This window comes from Alligator sinensis, unplaced genomic scaffold (assembly GCF_000455745.1).
Source record: "Alligator sinensis unplaced genomic scaffold, ASM45574v1 scaffold1242_1, whole genome shotgun sequence".
Taxonomy (NCBI): domain Eukaryota; kingdom Metazoa; phylum Chordata; order Crocodylia; family Alligatoridae; genus Alligator; species Alligator sinensis.
The window spans coordinates 547,150-562,418 of record NW_005842833.1 but is presented as its reverse complement, the minus strand read 5'-3'; the positions used below and the strand labels follow the sequence as shown (position 1 = coordinate 562,418).

Genomic DNA, 15,269 nt, shown 5'->3' with positions numbered 1-15,269 from the left:
CCAGCACGGGTTCGTGGCAGGCAGATCGTGCCTGACCAATCTAGTCTCTTTTTATGACCAGGTTACGAAACGCCTGGACACAGGAGGAGGGGTGGATGTCGTATACTTAGACTTCAGGAAGGCCTTCGATACGGTATCCCACCCCATACTGGTGAACAAGTTAAGAGGCTGTGACTTGGATGACTACACAGGCCGGTGGGTGGCGAATTGGCTGGAGGGTCGCACCCAGAGAGTCGTGGTGGATGGGTTGGTTTCGACCTGGAAGGGTGTGGGAAGTGGGGTCCTGCAGGGTTTGGTCCTTGGAGCGATACTCTTTAATGTCTTCATCAGTGACTCGGACAAGGGAGTGAAATGTACTCTGTCCAAGTTTGCAGATGACACAAAGCTATGGGGAGAATTGGCACGCCGGAGGGCAGGGAACAGCTGCAAGCAGACCTGGATGAGTTGGCAGTGTGACGAAGCCATCAGAAAAGCCAGTGGCACTTTATCGTGCATCAGCAGATGCATGACGAATAGGTCCAAGGAGATGACACTTCCCCTCTATCGGGCGCTGGTCAGACTGCAGTTGGAGTACTGCGTGCAGTTTTGGGCGCCGCACTTCAAGAGGGATGTGGATAACCTGGAGAGGGTCCAGAGAAGGGCCACTCGTATGGTTAAGGGCTTGCAGACCAAGCCCTACGAGGAGAGACTAGAGAACCTGGACCTTTTCAGCCTCTGCAAGAGAAGGTTGAGAGGCGACCTTGTGGTTGCCTATAAGTTCATCACGGGGGCACAGAAGGGAATTGGTGAGGTTTTATTCACCAAGGCGCCCCTGGGGGTTACAAGAAATAATGGCCACAAGCTAGCAGAGAGCAGATTTAGACTGGACATTAGAAGAACTTCTTCATGGTTCGAGTGGCCAAGGTCTGGAACGGGCTCCCAAGGGAGGTGGTGCTCTCCCCTACCCTGGGGGTCTTCAAGAGGAGGTTAGATGAGTATCTAGCTGGGGTCATCTAGACCCAGCACACTTTCCTGCCTATGCAGGGGGTTGGACTCGATGATCTATTGAGGTCCCTTCCGACCCTAGCATCTATGAATCTATGAATCAAACATGCCCGTCTTCTGCAGTTTCAGGAACAGATGCTCTAGAAGGAGAGCGTATGATCAAGGTATATCTGGCATGTTCAGACTCCCATGTCTCTGTTCCTAGCATCTACTGTCATTGGTTTAGAGAGACATCCCTGACTGTTATCTTCAATAGCTATTAACGGATCTATCATCCATGAATTAGTCCAAATCCTTTTTGAACCTGACTGTACTGTCTTCACAGTACACAGGTTTTGAACCTGGCTGTACTTTCTCTGAACCAGTTTGTCACTGATGTGCTACCCTGTCCTGGCTTCTGTCTGCCTGTCTTGGGTCTGGAAAAGAAGTAAATGCAGCCTAAGCTAAACACTGGGTAAAATTTGGTTGTCATTGATTTACCTGGTCTTCGGCTTCAGCTGTATTTGCCCCATTCTGCAGATCAATAAAGGGCATTTTATGCCCCAAACCTTGTCTAATGCCTTTCCCAGATGTAAAGAGAAGTAAAGAAACCTTGGGAGCTGGATTAAATTACATTGTGAGGTCCCTTCCAGCCCTTTCTCCCATGACTCTCCTACCTCTTTGATAAACTGGTAATCTGCTGTCTAGTTGAAATCACGTTATTAGGAGCCGTCACATCATCTTTACTAAATGATTCCTTTTAGCTGTTGGGATGGTAGAGGGTTTGTTAAAGGTTCGAAGGGAGACGTTCCTGAATGGCTAGCTAACATTTGGTTTCCCTCAAGATCGCAAGGAGCATTTCTCAGCAGCAAGAGCCTGTGCTTGCTATTTTTAGCCGTTGGTACGGTTGGTGAGGTGGAGCAGAATATTTTTGGAGCTGGAGAAAATACAGCCTCTCAATCCAGCTCCATTTTTTCCCCTTCCTGACACGATAGGATTTTTCATAACTCTTCCTTATCGTGCTTCTGCCTTTTTACATAACCGGTTTTAGACCAGATCTTTTCATTCTGTGAGCATAATTAAGGCTTCCTTTTCCTATTAGTTTTATTTCAGGCTTTCAGTAAATACGAAAAAAAAATAATTCTTATAGTTTTGAGTAAAGTTTGGATCAAAGTATACAAAAAGTAGGCTGTATATTGGGCTGGTTTCTTATTTGTTATCTATTCTTGAGTTTTAATCACTGGTATTTGCACGGAGACTTTCAGAGGAAACCCAGATGCTTCAGGAAATGGTGTCCATGAATCAGTTAGAAAGAAGACTGAAAACGGCCTGATAATATGTAGCATTTACACAACATTTTTCTCTGTATCAGAGTGCAGTAAAAACACTAAAGTGACATGCAGGGGGAGAACAAACTGAGTTTGTCAGGTTTTCTTAATGAGATATGAATCTAATTTATATGGTGCCCTTCTCAACAAAGGCTCAGGACAAATTACAGGAAGAGAACAAAATAACTTATAAAACAAGAGAATGTAGAATTGAACAAAGCAAGAGGCCAGAAAAACTCTATGAAATGCAGTAGAGTATTGAAATAAAATGTAAAACAATCCCCCAACAATATCTTAGCTTAGCCTGACTTATTAAACACCTGCCCCTATAGGAAGATTAAATGCTGCTTGCAAAGGATGTCGGGGTTTGGGCTCTGGCGGGCCTCAAGGGGAAGGGAGTTCAAGGGCTGAGGGATGCCCGGGGCTGGGAGGTAATACTTTCCCCCTGTGCTACGTGTACCAGGGTGGTTTACTTATTTTAAAGAGCCTTCCTCCAGATCATCGGGTATTGACTCTGAAGATTTCGACCTGGGGGTGTCAGTGCTCCATCTGGTACCTACACCTGGAGGTTCCCGGCTAGAGGGTCTTGGCCCTCTGCTCAGGATCAGACTGGTTGCTATATTTGGGGTCAGGAAGGAGTTTTACCCCCTCTAGCTGGGGGCATGGCCCTCTTCCTTGGAGCTCTCCAACGTATATTGATAACCTTTGCAGTAGAAGATGTTGGCTGCTGTGGTCCTTCTGCTTTACCTTTGGCAGGGTGTTATAATTTTGGGTTTTGTGTCACGGTTTACTGTTTTGCTAAGAGGTTAGACAGTGAACTTGTACAGGATGGTTTGGGTAGGGAAGATCCTGCCTCAGGTAGGGGACTGAACTAGATGACCTCTCATGGTCCCTTCCAGCCTACGATTGACTACCAAGAACAGCCTCGTGGCACATTGACGGTTACTTGCAGGAGGTTTTGTACTTGTTACACAACTGCCCATATAGGAAGATGGCACTTTTAAAAAAAAAATGTTAGAAATGTGTCTTGTCTCTCTCCTTTCTGGCCCTGGCAAACTTGGTGAGTGATTAAAGAACTAGTAATTTTGTGACACTAAAGAAACCTTGCAAGTCAAATTGACTTGATGAGAAGCAGAAATTTGTGCAGCTTGTGTGAAATTTTGGTGGTTGGCACCTGTTGAATTCAAGCAATGGGAGGTAAAGTCTCTTTAAGGATTCAGGCCCCTTCCTTTTCAATTAAGGGCATACCCATAACTTGGGTACTCTATATTTAGGTTATCCAAGATGTTCTCTGTTAGCACAGAAAGATGGGACTCGATTTCTGATTTATTTTTTAAGATTTTGGTGTTTGTTTTCATTTGAAAGAAAATCCACCAGGCACTTGCATATTATGCCATTTTTAGCTTCTTACATATGTCATTTTTTTTTCTTTTCCTGGCCTTTTAAACTAATACATAACATAATAAAGAATGTGAATAGATGAGATGCAAAATAAAAAGTTTGCTGTATAGTTATGTAGCAACTACATGGCAGCTGTCAGCAAGAGCAGAGATTCATTTTAATATTGTGGCATAGTCCTTCCTGTTAATTTAGCTATTATCTATTTTCTTTAATTTCCTTTTAGTTTCAGATGGAAAAGTTTTTACTTTGTTTCCTCCCACCCTCCCTTTTTTTTCAGGACTACAGCAGTTTCTGGCATGGAAGGGTTGCCATGTAGCAATCAAAGTGATTCCTGGGTATAGAATTATATATTTGTGTCATGTAAATGCTTGAACATAGTCTTGAGCTGCAAAGGTTGACTATAATTTTAATTGCATCAGGAGGGGTTCATTGCTTGTTGAAGTGGGAAATCTATAATGGGCCAGTCAGGAAGATTGTCTGATTTCCCTAAATCCAGTAACTTCTGTGGCCTTGAAAAGCTGTTAGAAGGTCTGGTATGGTCAGATAGAACGGAAAGCTCAGCCCCTACGATGTAGCGAGCAGCATTAGTGAAATTTTAATATTTTGTTTTTCCCTTTAGAGCCGCGTAAGCCATGATGCTGGTAATTTCCCTCTTCTGGTGGTTCTGTTTTTTCATGGTCGCAAGCTAGCTGCACCTTTTCATCGTGTGCTTTTTGCCTCCGTGAACATGCCGTGCCCTAAACTGCCTGGGATGGAGTCTCGTGATTCTCCCCTTACGCTAAATCCTGGACTGCAGGATGTTGCTTGCTGATAGTGATTACTCGGCAGACCTGACTGGCTGCGAATGTTAAACATATTTCTATTTTATATCATTAAAAATATAATGTTACTATAGACTGATCCTTAGTTGCTGGCTGTGTCACCTTGTGGCAGGCGGCATTCAAGTAGACCAGAAAGATAGTACTCCAATTGCTGAGAGAGTACAGGCAGTTCATGAGAGTAGCTGTCAGCTTGAGGGAAGGCCAGGGAAGGTCAAAAACTTCCCTCTGGGGTCTGGCCAAGGAGAACTGGTCCTTGCCGGCAGCTCCCAACCGTTCCCTTCCCCCTGTCCTCCATCAGTCTCTTGCCGTGTGTTCTGGGATCTGGAGTCCCATGTTTACATGCTGGAGATCTCCGCCATGACAAACTGGTTCCCGGTCCAGTGTACTCGATGGGAGTTGAGACATCCAGCTGAATGGAAGGTAGTCCCTCAAACGTGGATAAATGGGTGGTTATCTACAGCTATTGTTCTCTTTCCTGATGTAAAATCACTCCATGCTGTTATCTAGCTGTCAGCACATAATTCAAATACCTAAACCTTTCATCCCATTTGGTTCTTAGCATTCCTCTCCTGAATTCTTCAGCAGCTTGCTAGCTAGGAAATGCAAACTACGGTTAGACTGGGTACGTCTAAGATGAACAGAAGATACAACAGCTTTCGTTAAGCTCACTATACTTTCTTGTGCCTTTGAGTTGAGCATAGTTTCCAACATTGGAAAATGGGTATGTACAATGCAGATGGCTGATAAGTTAGAATCGCTGTGTGGACTGCTAAATGTGCATGTGTTTATCTGGAGGGCATTTAAAATGGATCAGTCGCTTAATTCTTTCAGAATTTGGCAGGCATTTCTAGTTAGCAGAACATGACCAACTGCAGATCGCTGGCTAGTTCGGAGAGCTAGAAAGTGGAAGTTGCACCGTAGGGACTGCTACATCATCTGTTGACTTTCTTAGCACGATGCCTTAATGTGTTGTCATTGTGTTACTCGTGGTTGTCTTTGTAAAACATACTTAACATTTTTTTGGTTCTTTCTTAGGCTGATTCTGTGTGATCTTTCCAGATGTGGCTCACTCTTTAGTCACTTTTTAAATTTAGTAGCTGGCCAAAAGGACAGGTAGTTAACAAGTCATATACAAAATGAATAGGGAGAAAGAACCATTTGAGGACTTACTAGTCCAGTAAGTTGAAAGAGGATGCGATTCCTCATGAAACCGAGGGATAGCATATACTTAGGTTTTATGTGAGTGCATGGTTTTTGCAGGCTGAATTGTGCCGACTGCAGAGTGAAATAATTTGGAAGGAAGAGGCTAAATAAAATGCAAGATAAACTGTTTTTTTTCCTTTGGAGGAAGAACAGAGTTAATAAAGAGTCTGTTACAAATAAGGATGCTGAACTTGGGTGTCTGGAGAGAGAGAGATGTGGCTGATCTGTCTTCTAAAATCATAGAGAAGTAGGGCTGGAAGGGACCTCCAGAGGTCATGGGATCATAGAAAACGAGGGCTGGAAGGGACCTCGGGAGGTCGCATCTAGTCCAACCCAGTGTCAAAGCAGGACCAGCCCCAGCTACATCATCTCAGACAGGGCTTTGTCTAACCTGGTCTTAAAAACCTCCAAGGATGGAGAGTGCACTACCTCTCTGGGTATCCTGTTCCAGTGTTTTACTACCCTTCTTATGAAAGTATTTCCTAATATCCAGCCTCAATTTCCCTTGCTGCAGCTTGAGCCCATTGCTCCTTGTCCTGTCGTCTGCCCCCACTGAGACCAGCCCAGCTCCATCCTCTTTGCAGCCCCCCTGCGGGGAGGTGAAGGCTGCTATTAAATCCCCCTCGGTCTTCTCTTCTGCAAACTAAGCCCAGTTTCCTCAACCTCTCCTAAGTCCCATTCCCCAGTCCTCTAACCAGGTCACCTCATCCAAGCCCCTGCCTGGGGCAGGATCACTTCTATCCAAACCATCCCATGCAAATCCTTGTCTAACCTCTTAGCAAAACTACACAGTCAGCCCTGACGCAACCACACGACATAACACCCCAACCTGCCCCAGGTAAAGCAGGTGCACCACAGTGGCTTCGTCCTGCTGCTGTAAAGGTTGTTAAAACACACTCGATAGACCCAAGGAAGAGGGCCACACTGCCCAGTGCAAAGGAAGGGAGAAATCCCCACGGTCCATACCAGTCTCAGACCACCAGCCCCTGTGGTACTTTGAGTTACGGGGTGACCTGTTATAGGCCTCACAATTAGCTTTTTCTCAAAAACAGGACGTTTCAAGGACTGTCAGTTGTTTTAAGTGTGCATCTTGTTCGGTGCTAGCATGCATGCATGTGCAAAATCCCACTCTTGGACAATCTCGGTGGGTATTTTTCAGGGTATTTGCAGTGAAGCATTTGGACAGCACAAGTTAGCTTTAAACTAGCTGGCTAATACTGGCGACAGTTGAGCTATGGCAGCATGGAGCTTGGAGTGGCCTAATTTATCCTGTCAAGACGTCTCTGGTAAATGAGCCTGTGCTTCGTTCTGTACTGCTATGTACTCCTAAACTGTTAGAGCTTAGGAAGTGTTTCGGGTAATTACTCTGATTTGCTGAAGTACGTTAATTTTACAAGCTTAAACTCTGTTAGTAAAGTGCACACCAAATTGTACAATTAGGCATGCTTAAAGTTAAAATCCTTTTGTTTTGGAAGGCTTGTTACACTTCAGAGTTGAGCGGGTCATGAGATGTGGAGGTCATGTCACACCGTGTTGGCCTCCATGCTTCTTGAGGCAGTTACTTAATTGACATACTGTTTTGTGTGTTCCTGCTGGTGCTGATGACAGTGAATGGGCTGTTTTGGAGGGTTTTTTTTGCTGCTGTATCTGCCAGGGTTTCTGAAACCTTTTAAGGTGCATAGTGATTCCTGTACCAATTTTCCATTAATTTACAAGTCCTTTTTTGCATCATTCCTGTGACAGCTAGAGTGATTGCTCGCTGAGGAAAATAGTATTTGGAAAATATTGCATATGTGTTTTTAATACAATTTTGCAGCTGGGAGTGGGGAGAAGAGCCAGCAGCATGTGATCAGGCACATCTGCAGATCCCTGGGGACCACTGGTCTATCAACCTGCTGACTTCGGTCACAAATATGGAGATGGATGAGTATTCAGTTGGTAGCCAAATATAAGAAAAATCCTTGGAAACTTTCCATTCTGCTGGAACGTAAACTGAAAATGATGGTTAAAGAAACCACATTTTTGTCTTGCTTTTTTTCTGCACGTTAAACCTACGTAAAGTTCTTACAAACCGTAAATTGGAAAAAACAACGTAAAGATTTACATTTCTCTGACATTTTAATATTTATATATATTTAGTATTTACATATATATATGAGTTTAGAAGGTGATGGTTTCTGTCGATTAAGTATTTTGGAGCTGTATTAGTTCAAGCAAGGTTGTCTGTTATCATTATAAATGCTCCTAAGTTATAACACGTGGAGAAGTTTGGCTTATGGGATCTCTCATGTCAACGAAGAGGAATGTACTTCTACATTTTCTTCCACTTTTTAAGATTGTAATATTTATTCTGGCTGCACTGGGAAGCACTAGGATCTTGTATGCAGAAGACTGGAAGTTATGTTTCAAGGTCATGAGTCTTTGTGCTTCTGGAAGAAAACAAAAATTTTTACATTTAAAGGTAACCTAAAAAGAAGAAGATGGGAAATCAAACTTATGGCCATCTTTGCTGCTTTATGAAGTATAAGTACAGTCTTACATATTTTGATTTCCCCCCGCCAGGCCCCCAGCCCTCTATCACATTCTCAGCCCCTTCCCCATTAGCCATTTAAATCCCAGCTAGACTAATGGCAATGCTGCAAGAGCCAAGAAAGTAGAAATCGGAGTAAGAAGAGATTTTTAGTCGGGCTGTTTTAGAACTTTGTATTGTTAACACCTCTTTAACTTCACTGAATAATTACATTTTAAATAAAGGAAGCTTTTGTTAAACATTCAGCAGCCTTATCCTTCAGGGGCTTCTGTAGCTAATGGAGACTTGAAATATTTAAGGTAAATCAGACAGTAAATTGAAAATATCAAAATGGGAGTCACTCAGGCCACTTTTATGGAGAGGTGAGGAGGGGGAAGGGACATGCATCTTTTTTCTTTTTAAAATACTCCTTTGTAGTTCAGCATATTAGATAAGGTAAGTGGCCAGTTTTGGGCTAAATACAACATGTAATGTAGGTTTGGTGTCTCTGTAGCTGGTTGTGCAGGTAATACATGTAGAATTTGTTTACACTGTGTTTTTACTTGCCCCATTCTTAAATTGCCCTAGGCTGGGATCTTGAGCCTTTGACCAGAAAGTGCTAGTGGGTTTGGAGGGGCAGGGACGTGTTCTGGATTTACTTTGCGGAAGGATCGGTGGCGATGGGCAATGTCAGGCAGATGGGATTCATTAGCAAACTGTTAGATTGCTGCTATATGCTGTTTCCTCTAATCCTGATTGGGACCTTTGGGCACATAATATATCAATAATCCCTGTCCTTGTTCAAATCCATGCCACCTCTTTAAGCATTCAGAGTATATGCTGCACAAGGGTTGTAGAGGAAGTGGCTTGGCCTAAAAGCCAGAAAGTTAGCGAGTGAGAACAAACAGGAGGTTTTTTAATATACCATATTTCACGGTGTATAAGTGGAGGTTTGACCTCCAAAAATTTACCCTTAGATTTCCACCTTGACTTATACACTGTATCAGTGCTTTGGCCAGCGCGCTGCCGCACAGGGAGGCAGCATGCTGGTGGTCTGTGGGGAAGGTGGATCGGGCCCTTTGGTGCTCGAGCAGCGCACAGCCCACTGGCAGCCTGCCCGGCCTGGCCCAAGGGGTGCCGCCACCATGGAGCAAAGGATTGGGCCCTCCACAGCTCAGGGGCTGCCCGGCCTGGTGGTAGCTTGTTCCCTGGCCACCAGTGTGTGTAAGGGGGGGGCGGGGGGCAGGATCAGGCACTTGGCTGCTTCTGCTTTCAGCAGGCTCCTGCAGCTGGAAGGATGCCTGGCATTGCCTGGGAAGGGGCTGGTTTGCCTTGGGGACAGCATGGGGTGTCGGGCAAGGATGGTCTATTCTCTCATTCTTTCCCCTGAGGGAAAAGTATGAGCAGTGAAGTGTCTTGTTTTTGTAGGGTTTTAAGTTTGGTTTCCTTCTCCCCCCCCCCCCCCCCCCCCCCCCCCACCGACACCCTGTGCTGCCCGTGGGGTAAGCTGGTCTCTTCCTGGGTGGCACCAGGCATCCTGTTGAAGGCAGAAGTAGCACCTGCTTTTTTGGCAGAGCCTGCAGCACCCCCCCCCCCAACCTTGGGGGCCAGGGAGCCCTTTAACTGCAGGGGCCCCAATCTCTTCCCCCTTGGGCCCAGCCAAGCAGGCTGCCAGCGGGCCGTGCGCTGCCCAAGCTCCCAGGGACCCGATCCACCTTCTCTGAAGCCCGCCAGCATGCCGCCTCTTCCGCAAGCCCACCTAGGTGTCCAGCGCCTCATGCACAGTCCCCTCCCTAGTGAGGCGGGGTCGACTTATACATTAGATCTACAAAAATCCTAAATTTTGTAGGGCAATATAGGGTTGGCTTATACAGCGATGACTTGTACAGTTTAAAATACAGTATATAAAATTTAGTGGCAGTTTCATAAGTTGTTACCATTTACATGTGTGTTTTTATCGTTGCCTTTATTGATGGTTTATACACAAATGTTAATTGTTAAAAACAAGCAAACTCTCTAAGCCCTATTATAAAGCTGTTGTTCATGGTATATTTTAACCACAATAATGACTTAATAGCATGACTTTTATAAATGAGCTGTTCTGTATGTGGTCATTGTGCACTAATAATTCACAAATCTTGTCCTGTTGAGAGAGTGGAGAAATGAATGTAATTTGGTCACTGCTGTTAAGAAACAAATATCTGCAAGATGTTCATTTTAAACTTGGCTCTGAGCTGCCATATGCTCTTTCCTTCCCCAGCGGTGAGATTTGGGTTTCCCAGTTTGCCCTCCCCCACGTGCTGTTCCTCCAGAACGAATTAGAGGCTTATAGTAGAAAAGTATAAAATTATTGGTTTCAAATACAAAATATTCTGAGGCTGTGATACAGACTATGAGAGCAGTGAGACTGAACGCTGAGCCTTTTTGTCATAACTTGCATCCTGATATCGTGGTGATGGGCACGGGAAAATGTCCAGGGATGCATTTCCTCATTAAAGTGCCCGGGAACCTACCACTTCAACAGCGGCAGGGTTGGACGAGCGTGATCCGCAGATGGTTGTATGTAACCCCACGGTGGTTCTTGCAATATCCTGACACGCAGCGGATGGCAGCTCTGCCCCAGCTCCGGACCGCCCTGTCGCCCACCACCAGCCCCCGAGCAGCTGCCCTCCCCTGCCGTGCGCCCTGCCAGCACTGCTGGGGCTGGTTTCCAAGGAAACGGTGATCCTGCGCTGTCATGGCTCTGCTGCTCGTTGGGGTCTCCATGGAAACTGACTGCAGTGAAGCAGGCGGGGGCTGCTGGGAAATGGAGTTTGCTGTGGGCCTGATCCGGCCCGTGAGCCAGACTTTGCCTGTCCGTGCACTGGTGTCATGCTTGGATAGCTTAGGATTTCCTTTATTCTCCACCGGATGAATGTATTGTTATCTAATGTGTTTTAGTATGGGGACCTCGTTACCCGAGGCTGGCAGGTTTGTTCTTTGAGAAATGAAGCCTGACCGTTCTAACCGACTAGTTTGTGTGTAGCAAGCCGTCTACACACCACCGATTGGATGTGGTGCACAACTCAGGGTTTCCTTTTTGTGGCTTAAAAAAGAAGTAGTGCGTTTTATTCAGCTGCAAAAGTCGTATTTTTGTCTCTTGCACAATTGGCATACCTTTTACAGGCCAGTCCATGAGTGTGTTTCTAATGTGAGTTAAGGAAAACCTGGACTGCTAACCTTCCTTGAAAGCATTTCCATTTGCTTTGTATTTAAGGACCAAGCAGGTCTTAACAATGTTGAGCTCTTTGATTTCTCTTACACCGATAGAAAACTGTTTCTTTGCCTGCTGTGTGCTTTACAATTTTCTCTCGCTCCCTAGCTCTCCTGTGCTCCCTTGTTTCTCCCCCCCGCCCCGATTAGAATACCTGGTTATTCTCTTGTACTTTATTTTTTCTTTCATTTTAAGTTATAAAAGCGTAACAAAGACAACTACCTAGTCGTTTTTTCAAACATGTTCTGAAAACTAATAACAGATACATGTAATGCAGTAACATGCTTGGTATAAATATATTAATCTTTTTTGAGTTTATTCTAATTGAAGGCATCATTTGACCGATGCTTTCTGTGACGTTGCATTTTAAAGTAACGCTCTCTTGTTTTCTTTCAGCATCAGATAATAGCCAGCGCTTTCGAGAAACCTGTTTTGCTTTTGCGTTGACACCGCAACAGGTGCAGCAAATCAGCAGTTCAATGTGAGTTTCCGTAAATTCCTCAGTACAGTATTTCTCAGCTCTGAAGCTGGAGCAGTTTAGTTAATAGTAACCTTTTAATAATAATAATAATAAAATAAAACCCTCTTCTGACATCTGGAAATGCTTGGGATTTCACAGAAGGCATGAGAAAGGCAGTGCCTGGAAAAAATCACCATCTAAATGGAAGGGATGGAGGCTAGTGGCGTGATTTGTTTGTGTTATTATATAGGAATGCTATGGACCAGGGTCCCAGAACAGAGAAACGGGCCCTGTTCAGGTGATGTGATAAGTCAGTTGGGGGCATTCGTACATCACAGTGGCTCAAATACAGTTTCCTTTATAATGCATAAAAAAACAAGGAAGTTGTTGAGTTTAGATGCGAGTATATAATTGATTTGAATATTGTGGGCCTCTGGCTAGGGATGAATTTTCAGGAGCAGTTTAGCAGAATGGAAGACGATAGTTTGACAGACCAGAGGAAGGAAGGTGCTTTCCACAGCAGCCCCTGGGCCTGGAGATGTGGTGCAAGAAAGAAGATGGTGTAACTGCTCACTCGGGACCCACTCTTGCACCTTCTCCAGGCAGCGGGAATCTTCCAGTGAGTTCACTGGGCATTGGTTCACAGCTGAGCCATCTGGTAAATCCCTGGTTGGAGGACCGTTCCCTCACAATAGATGAACTGCTGTACATTTTGTTGGGGCATTAATGCTTTTCAGTCATTTTTATCTGTGACCCCTTTTAATCTATTTGTTTCGTCTTTTCTAGGGACATTTCTGGGACCAAATGTGACTTCACAGTACAGGTCCAGTTAAGGTACAGTATCCTTACAGTACATTTGGGGACCAGTGCGTTCTTATATAGATAGAAAACGTGATTCTCTGTTACCAAGCTTTCCCATTGATGTGTCCTTAGAGGAATCATTTTTGTTTTTTTCCGGAGAAATAAATCTACTCCTATTTGGTAACGGTGGGAAGGGAGTCATAGGCAGCAGCTGGGTTCATCCTGAGGTCTCGGCCTTGAGTGGTGGTTCTGTGCTGCTATCCTCCAGCTCCTTATGCGCCCTGGTAGGACCACAAGTTCCCTGTGTCTCCCGTTTCAGGTTGTGCAGATGTCCCCTGCTTCCATTCCAGATCTGTTGTTGATTTTTTTTTTTCGGTGTCTGGGCTTCCCAGAGCTAGTGTTATAGAGCAGGGGCATCAAACTCATTTGGCCCCATGGGCCAGATGACTGTTGCAGGGCTGGTCCGTGGGCTAGATAAACGGCACATGGCTGGATCAGGCCCACAGGGCCCACCCCTGCCATTCCAGATGTTGAGCAGGGTATGTTATACACCATGCCTGCCCCAGCCACTCCAGGACGTGTGCAGCATGCGGCACTTGCTCTGGCCTCTCTGGGGCCTACACTGCATATGGTGCCCACCGTGGAGCGGCTGGGGTCCTGGACTGGTTAGGGCAAGCATTGCATACAGCAGTGTCACTGGCCGCACATGTGGGTCCACTTCAGACCCAGGGGCAGCACCAGGGGCTAGGTAATGGGGCTCTGCAGGCTGCACCTCTACCTTTCACAGATAAGTAAGGTTGGAAGGGGCCTCAAGAGATCATCTAGTCCAACCAGGGATCAAACCTACAACCTTAGTGCTATTAGTACCATGCTGTAACCAGCTGAACTAGACAGCAGAACTCCTTGCCTTCAGCTATTAGACTGATAGTGGAAATCTTAGTTGCAGCAGGTGGTCTGTATTACCCAAGGGGAAGGAGGGATTGTTGGAGAGGCAGCATGTGTTTTCTCCTCTGCAGAAACCTTAGTTTTTGGTGAGCTGAGATGAGGCAAGGAAGGTACAGCAGCGGGTGGAAAACTGGGCAGACACTCCAGTTGCCTGTAGTAGGAACGTGTCTCTCTGAGTAGCATCTTTGTGAGACAGGATCCCCTGGCTTGCTCAGAGAGACACTAGGAAGTACCTCAAACTGCTTTGATCTGCTTCTGGGCTCCTTTTTGGGCCTTTTTTTGTCTATTGTTCCACATCACCATACAGAACAACTCAACAGTTACTGCATCAAAGCTGAAGGGTTCATTCAGCATATTGCACCTTCTCAATTTCTTTAAACACTCTCCAGTTGGATGCATTTCTAGCAATGTGCAGTTCTTAAAGATTATGCCTTTGAGACATTCTTTACAGACAAACGGTAATTTGAAACCTTTTGCATTTAGGTTTTGTTTATCAGAAACCAGTTGTCCACAAGAGGATCACTTCCCACCCAATCTGTGTGTGAAAGTAAATGGGAAACCATGTAGCCTCCCTGTAAGTAAGACTTTTTTTTTTTTATTCGCGTAACCTGAATGATCCAGTTAAAGATGCTTGTTTTTCAGTGGTGGAGTCTCTTTTAATATTTGTTTTGACAGAGGGAAGAAGTTGATAACCGGTTGGTGGATGAATGAAAAATTGTTATGCAGACAGTTTTGGTTAAAAGAATAGCCAGTAGAACCAGACAAGAAACGTGGTAGTAGCTGTTTATACGGTGGGGGTGGTTAATGGTCTTAATTGACTTTTGGGCCCCTTCCTGCTAGTCACTGTAAGTTAAAGAAAAGGGACACTCTTGTGCCCTGAGGGGCTGCTGGTTTCGCTGTAAGTGGTGGGCTTGTTTAACAGTAAGAAAATTGCCCCAGATGTGGGGGTGGGCAGTTAATCCTGCTGCAGTCAGTGCTTCTAGTGGTCACAAAACTGTCTCAGTCCTGTGAATTTTAAAGCTACTATGAGAGACGAGGGCTGGGACTAAGGATGTGAGGAGCCTTAATGAACAGCTGAGCAGAGGTTGGGCTAGGCCCAGTGGTTTTCATCTTTTTTTCATTTGTGGACTCCTAAAAAAATGTTGAATGGAGGTGCATACCCCTTTGAATTGTAAGTGTGGATACTCATGTACTTTTGATTGATCATAGCCATCTTTTGTGGACCCCTTAGACATAGTCTGCGGTCCCCCAGGGGTCCGTAGACCATGGGTTGAAAACCACTGGTTTAGGCTCCCTGGCAATGTAGCAAGCATTCATGAGGTGCAAGAGACTCAGATCAGGCTTTTCCTTGGGAATTTAAAGGTACGCTCTAGATTAGCTTGATCAGTGCCTCTTATTTTGAGGTCTGTAGGATTTGGCAAAGCCATTTGCACAGTTTGAAGGGCAGCCTGCCTTCCTTATTGTGGCTTATACTACACAGAGTTAAAAATACTGGCTTCAAGTCTTGCAATGATTTGCAGAATGAAACCACTGGGCCTTAGACTGCTGGCTTGAATATCACGAACTACTGAGGGAGAGCGGTGGG

At 45.1% G+C, this 15,269-nt stretch overlaps 1 protein-coding gene across 10 annotated transcripts in view; it reads left to right on the top strand.

Annotated features, from left to right (window-relative positions):
- PIAS1 (protein inhibitor of activated STAT 1) overlaps positions 1-15,269 on the top strand; it is a 94,123-nt gene that overhangs the window by 54,298 nt on the left and 24,556 nt on the right. For all 10 annotated transcript variants that reach the window (XM_006035415.3, XM_006035416.3, XM_006035414.3 and 7 more), the window contains exons 3-5: positions 11,875-11,959; positions 12,725-12,772; positions 14,168-14,258. In XM_006035415.3, coding sequence (XP_006035477.1) covers positions 11,875-11,959; positions 12,725-12,772; positions 14,168-14,258 — 224 coding nt within the window. The remainder of the gene's footprint in view (positions 1-11,874; positions 11,960-12,724; positions 12,773-14,167; positions 14,259-15,269) is intronic.